General features: G+C 36.5%; 2 protein-coding genes across 2 annotated transcripts; one reads left to right on the top strand and one right to left on the bottom strand.

The window, feature by feature from the left end:
• Positions 1-7: 7 nt before the first annotated feature.
• On the bottom strand, positions 8-1,145 carry LOC129580204 (zinc finger protein 740-like; the record flags this gene model as incomplete). Its single annotated transcript, XM_055470413.1, has 2 exons — positions 1,012-1,145; positions 8-769 (listed from the first exon to the last, which is right to left on the bottom strand). Coding segments are annotated over exons 1-2 (828 nt in total), but the record flags the coding sequence as incomplete, so codon positions are not given.
• A 1,378-nt stretch (positions 1,146-2,523) lies between these two features.
• LOC129580203 (nose resistant to fluoxetine protein 6-like) lies at positions 2,524-5,709 on the top strand. Its single transcript, XM_055470412.1, has 10 exons — positions 2,524-2,870; positions 2,967-3,123; positions 3,527-3,706; positions 3,769-3,842; positions 3,909-4,215; positions 4,514-4,724; positions 4,786-4,955; positions 5,028-5,139; positions 5,202-5,498; positions 5,568-5,709. Exons 1-10 carry the CDS (start codon positions 2,558-2,560, stop codon positions 5,697-5,699), a joined length of 1,953 nt encoding a protein of 650 aa, XP_055326387.1. The 5' UTR covers positions 2,524-2,557; the 3' UTR covers positions 5,700-5,709.
• The last annotated feature ends 1,244 nt before the right edge of the window (positions 5,710-6,953 follow it).

Here is a 6,953-nt window from a genome sequence, read left to right as displayed (position 1 = left end):
GCTTTTCCCCATTGTGAATCCGCATATGAACTGTCAAATGTGATTTGTTGATCGTTCTATATACGCAAATGTCGCATTCGAATTGGAGAGGATCGCATAACTTTTCATGATTGATCTTATCGGATTCGTGTTCAAATCGTTGATAACATTTCGAACAACGAAACTGAGGTTTCGGACCATACGTTTTCTTATGCTTGTTCAAATCACCTTTTCGTGCAAAGGACTTTGAACAAACATCACACTGAAACGGCTTTTCTCCAGTGTGAGTTCGCAAGTGTACTTTGAGGTTAAACTTGTCTCTTGCCAAATGATTGCACACATGACATTTGTGCTTCTTTTGCTTTTTGGTCACTTGATTCCTGGGAATAGTTTGTTTGTTTTGTCGTTTGGAGCTTTTATTCCGTTTCTTTCCACTGCCAACTGGTTGCAGTGGTTGAACATCGATTGTGTCATCCATAGGCACGTCGTTGTCATTGGCGGCGCCTTCATTCGATCGTTCACGACGTGCTGAGTCCTTTTCTTTGACCGTTTCTTCTTCTTCACATTTCATTTCATCCTTTACTACATCGAAGTCATAGCCAAAGTCGACCGGTCCGTCGTAATTCGCACGATATCCTCCCTCAACTCTCGGCCGTGGTATGTTCATGACACTTTCTTCGCCGTCGTTGGGCTCTTCCTTAATACCAGGCTCTTGCTTGATTTCAGGCTTCGTAACTTTTGCCTTGCGCTTGCAGCGTCGACCAGAAACACCTTTGAATGGGTTCATTTTCTGTTGAATTCAAGAAAAATACTGAAAATTAATCTTTTATAAATAAATCAACTCCATGCAAACCACGTGTTAGTCGCGTCTACAGCAGAGACAAAAGAAATGCACACCAAATGTTGACATAAGCCGGTGTTTTAGGTTATTGGTTATCAATTTTCATAAAACTTCGCTTTGTTTGTCACTTTTAGACCGAATTTATACTCAAAAATTGACATTTGAATAAATGAAAAATATCCAACACTTACGTTTGTCGTCGCCCTTTTTTCTGCTGAAAATGCTTTTTTCCACGTAACTTTCAAGATGTCAGCCATACTCCGTGGCTGAGAGAACAATCCAGAACAACGCGCAGTTTGTAAGCTACGGCATCAGTGCTAAAAGTTACACAATTGCAAGCATGCTATTTGTATTGGTGTGTTTCGTTGAGTTTTCAACGACGCAAAGTGACACTTCATCCCGATTCGTAGCTGTCAATTGCGCAAATTCAGAGCTCATTTCAAAAATGTCGGTTAAATTCATGCAAAATTTTTCTTCTACAATTTCCAATTTGTTGAAATAAATGTTCTGAAACGAAACGTTTTTTTCTTTGATAATAATGATCATTCTGCTATTCGAATAAAAAATCTGCGATAATTGTGCAAATGACATTCGAATAATGAAATTTTTAACTCTACCGCTATCATCTATTGCCATTGTCCCGAAGAATATGGTTTTACGAAATATTTGTTGAGTCGAAGCAAAGAAACAGAATGGATGGCTGAATTGAAAGCAAAGTCGATGGAAACGACGGACATTTTGGTGCTTTCATTCCGCATGATAGAGAGATATTCAATTGTCAAACAATAACCAACTCATTCGTTGTGTTTATGTTAAAATGTAAACAAATTTGTATTGCAGAATTATGCATGTTTCGCTAACCGCAACAAACGAGGGGCAAACCACTCAAAAGTAATACTGTGTATTAGTAATACTGTGTATTAGTATTACTTTAAGTAATACTAATGTAAATATTACCTTGTATTACTTTAGTATTACTTTTTTCAAACAATAGTATTATTTTTAAAAGGAGTATTAATTTATCAAAAGTAATACCACTTTTACCTAGTATCACTTCGTATTACTTCGCAGGTATTATGTATTACTTTTGAGTGGATTGCCCCTTGGCAACAAATGTTATTCTAAATTCTGGCTCAACAAATGCGTGAAATTTAAACGAAACAATTTCATCCGATCAACAATAATATTCTAAAAATCCAATCGAATCGGATACATCCGCTTGTGACTTGCTCTTGGATTATAAGATTCGAATAACTGTGTTTTTTCATATTATGGGAAATCGAATGTTTTTCACTGAAACTTTCTGCAATTCGAATAAAGTGAAATCAGCTTATGGCTGGTAAATCAAAACAAAGCTCTGACGTCTACTATGCGAAACCACTGTAGTGCGTTTTGTTTTTAAAATAGATAAAATTATACTCAGTATTGCGAAATGTGAGACAAATCATACTGTCGACTTGAGAGCGTTAGCCGTTGGGAATGTTGCAAATTGGCACTATTAGCTTAGCTGTTCAAACATATTACATTCAGATCTGACCGTCTTTATTTCAAGTCTGTCGTTGCTTCTTCTGCTACCGTTATGTCAATGTGTACAATGTGCACGAATTGCGATGCAAATACAAATAAAATGATTTTCAGCCAAAGCATTTCTTTAATCTAAAAAGATGAAGAGAAATGATGCAGTAACGTTTTGGAGTGTCGACAGAAACGATGCAATAAGCATTCACAACGATCATAATGATTCGAGTTGAACTGGTGATTTTATTTCTGTTGCTTGTGATTTGTCAGTGGCAAGTAGAATGTGGAAACAAAACAGGGACAGATTGGTCGATTCTATATCAAAGAGTTCTAACCCTCCAATTCGGATTAATCTACAACAAAAATTTGGATAAATACGTGAATTTATCAGAGCATTCGACCAACGATAACAAAGCGCTAATCGATGACAGAACCAAAGTTAAACGATCATACAACACGAAACAATGCATAAAAGATTTGAGAACGATTCAAGAAGCGTTTAATGATCGAAAGAGCAATTGGGCGAATGAAAGTAAGCCATTTTCTTCGAATTGAACGTGTTAATTTTACTGAAACACCATGATCTTTTATTTACCCAAAAACATATCTCAAACAATTTGTTACGTAGTGTTAGGTGCATGGGGCAAGATGCCGCCGGTTGGATTTAATAAAGATTTTGGAAACTTTGATCGATGTCATGATTTACAAATGAACAAATCGATTAACATTGAAACGCAATACTGTTTGGCCGAAATTGATTCAACAAAATCCAATGTAGGATACATGTAAGGCCATATTAAAAATTCTATTCCAAATAAAAAGTTTGACAATACTTAAAAAGAGTAGAAGATTCTTCTACTGCGTTTCAGAGAGTGCATATTTGCTGCTGAGCAGGCATGAGCTGAGCTGAATTTACTGACTCAGGCACCTGAAGAGGTATTTCAACGCACTTATGGTGCAAAATTCTCATTGTTAGCTGAGATCCACGTTGTTCATCAATTACATTAAGGTGAATCTCAGCTAACAATGACAATTTCACACCGTAAGTGTAGTAAAATACCGCTTCAACCGCCTGGCGGAGTCAGCAAATTCAGCTCAGCTCAGGTCTGCTCAGTAGCAAATATGCACTCTCTGTTCCGTTTTAAGCATGAGCTCAATATTTTAATTTTCTTCGTACACCGTTTCCAGCACACCTGAATGGTTGCAAGTGGGCATGTGTTTGCCGAATTCGTGTGCGCCATCACTGATAGCCACCATATTGAATGATTATTTGGATGCAAATAAAATGATTCAAATAAATATTCGGGCAAGTCTATGTAGATTCAAAAATGACAACTCAACTCTTTTCTTCAGTTACAAACTCTTCATGTAAGTTTATTTTCCATCGACTTCGAATTATTCAACTGACAAAATAGTTCTTTTCTTTAAAGTGCATTCCTCACGATGGTACTTGGTTTAGTCATTTTGAGTTCGATTTATGATGTTACATTCACTGTACGAGATGGTAGGTGCAGACAATTCATTTAAAAAGAGCCATCAATTGATTTTTTTATAATTGCAATTTGTCTAGAACCGAAAAACCCATTGTTGCTGGCCTTTTCAGCGTACACAAACGGGAAAAATCTGTTTGCATGCAAATCAAATCAGTCGCCCAATGTCATGCCATTTTTAGATGGGATACGCGCTATTGCTGCATTATTGGTGGTATCAGCTCATTTCGATTGGTTCGGTCTGGAAGCTGTCGTGAACACAGGCCCCTATGCATCGGTTGCTGCCCAACTCAAACGGATTTTTGTCAGTGGTCGCTTCTCTGTGGATACATTTTTCGTCCTAAGTGCACTTCTCGCGGCTAATAAAATGCTCAACGAACATTCAAAGTAAGTAACTGAATTGGAAAATCGGTCTATTTTAACTTTTGTCACCCTCTGCTTGTCTGCCATAAGGACCAATGTATTTTATGCAATATTGTGCAGAAGTGGCACCGAAATACAATTTGCGGTATTCTTGTTGTTGTTGTTGTTGTTGTTGTTGTTGTTATCAATTTCGCAACAATCACTATCATTGCCTAAAACTCCATTTTACCACAATTTGTACAGTTTGTACACTTCTGCATTGCGCCAGCCACCAGCAGTGGTTGCTTTTGAATAATTTAAAAATGAAATTTTTTCCTTTTAGAAATGGTCGATTAAACATTCCTGTTTTATACTTGCAACGCATGTTACGCTTATCTCCAGTATTGACAGTCGTTGCACTTTTCTACCGATTTTTTTTACAATTCTGTGCAAATGGACCGGCATATAGTCTTTATCTCGACCCTAAAAGGAAGAATTGTGAAAATTCCATGTGGGACTCAATACTGTACTTCGATAATTTGCGCATGAAACAGGTACTTCTGTGTGAAGCATTCGCAATATCCACAATTTTCTTTTTCAAACATATCAAATCAGTGTGTTCTAGGATCCTGGTATCTGGCTGCGGATATGCATTTGTATCTCTTGACACCGTTTTTGGTGTTGCTATTGCAGCGTCATCCAAAACGATTCATGGCTTTTTCGTCTGTGTTCATTTCAATTGATTTCATTTTATCATTGGACAAAAAACTGTTTGGCTTGGACGGGTTTGTATCATCGACATATTTATTTAGATTAGAAATATTATCAAGTTCATTGTAAAATTTCTTCACAATCAGATATGACAGCCATTTTACAACACAATCTCACATCACACCATGGTTGATTGGCGTTATTTTTGCTTACATTTTATTGCGAATGCGTTCGACAACACCTATTCGTCTACCAAAGGTAATGAATAATTCTAGCGAATGAATATTTTTTCAAAATGACTACAAACCGAACCTTTTCAGTTGTTGAATATTCTTCTATTGACTGGATCAGTGAGTGTTTTTCCGTTGCTTACATATGCGATTGGGCACGTGGATGACATCTTTTGGAAAGGACGGGTTTGGTGGTCATTATCAGTTAGCTACATCATATTCGCATGCGTAAATGGTCAGGGCGGTATCATTAATTGGCTTTTATCACTACCACGGTGGCAACCGATATCACGGCTTAGCTATAATCTATATCTGATTCATATACCGGTAATCGCGATTATACATGCTAACCGACAAGTGCCGTGGTATTTTTCGTCTCTTACACAGGTAGTGATAATTCATTTGGTTTGCGCTTTAATTTACAATTGAATTAACGTGAAATTTGAACACATTTAGGTGCACGATCTGTTTTTAGTTGCGTCCACTTCTTGTGCCGCTGCTGTTGTGCTAGCATTGACAATCGAAATGCCGGTAATAAATTTAAGCCACATTTTCTTATACAAAAATAAAAATAAAGCGCGATCTTAGGATTAGGAAATCAAGATTTCATTCGAAATATCAGTTTTATTTTCAAAACATTGATAAAATACTTTATTCTCATTTACACAATTTATCCTATACATTGACCCCATGTCGTCCTGTTGGATCTATCTGCCTCATGGGACTAATTCTCCATATAATTATAATTATATGTGAGCTATTGGAAGGCATGTCGAATTACCGAAAACTTTTTTAGCGAATCCAAAAGTACCGAAAATCATAAATTCGTCCAACAAATGCTATTTTGAATTCTGGTATAACAAATGCATTAAAGTACGAATTACCCGTAGCACTAACAGTCTGTGCCATTTTTTATATGGCGTCTCCACTCGTATAAGGTTTGTATTATGAATGTTAAGATGCGTGCAACGCCTTTCAATGCAAAAACAATACAAATGGAGGATGTCACACGGGTGTTATCTGTACTGGAACCGTATATATTTACCGATATTTACACAGTATTTTCGCGTAAGAGTTAGATGTATGTGTGAGTCACGACACATGCGATTATAAATTATGTGAGTAGAATTAAACTGCTGAGACTGAATACTAAACTTTATCGTGAGTTTGCAAAAGCGGAATTAGAATAAGTTAGAATGAACTCTCGCTCTGTCCATGAAAGAGAATTCATTTATATTCTAATTCTTTTGTAATCGGAAGTCTCAGGAATATTTTCTGAAAACTCGACAAAGAATGAAGCGAATGGACAACTAATCGGAAAAAGCTCAAATCAAGTATAAATACAATATAATGAAATTCCGCTTTGAATTCGAAACATGAGATATCATGGTATCAACACATTTCCCAAACACCACTTGTTCCATTCCTTGATCGAAGAAATTGCTGTGAAAATAAGGACAGAAATAAAAGTCAACTCTCTTCGCTTTTTGTTTCAATTTATTTCAGTTTTGTTTCATTCGAAAATGGAGCTTAGATCTAAGGTGGTATTCATGAAGTTTTTGTATTGAAGAATATTGAATGTTATTTCAAATTGATTTCAAAAATTGAATTGGTTTGAAAGTGTTTCAAATGTATAAAAGTGTAAGTTCAGTTATTGCGTTCATTTAAGCGCATCCAGCTCAACTATTTGTTAATGAGTTTATCGACTTATGCAAATATGCGATGCATGATTTGTCACTTCTTCAAACGGTGAACATTTTTCATGTGTTGATTGGCATCGCCTTTCCTGACAAAGCTTGCTGCACACACTTTGCATTGAATCCGCTCTCCGGTGTGATCTTT

The sequence above is a fragment of the Sitodiplosis mosellana genome, unplaced genomic scaffold (assembly GCF_009176505.1).
Source record: "Sitodiplosis mosellana isolate CC-2019 unplaced genomic scaffold, AAFC_SMos_1.0 Smas_scaffold_7279, whole genome shotgun sequence".
NCBI lineage: Eukaryota > Metazoa > Arthropoda > Insecta > Diptera > Cecidomyiidae > Sitodiplosis > Sitodiplosis mosellana.
Note: the sequence above shows the minus strand (reverse complement) of the source record. Positions and strands in the feature narration are given on the sequence as shown.

Bases quoted from the DNA above. Each gene is read 5' to 3' on its own strand.
- LOC129580203 (XM_055470412.1), top strand. From the start codon at position 2,558: ATGATTCGAGTTGAACTGGTGATTTTATTTCTGTTGCTTGTGATTTGT. The intron at 3,843-3,908 runs GTAGGTGCAGAC...CAATTTGTCTAG, and splicing joins TACATTCACTGTACGAGATG to AACCGAAAAACCCATTGTTG. The intron at 5,140-5,201 runs GTAATGAATAAT...GAACCTTTTCAG, and splicing joins CACCTATTCGTCTACCAAAG to TTGTTGAATATTCTTCTATT.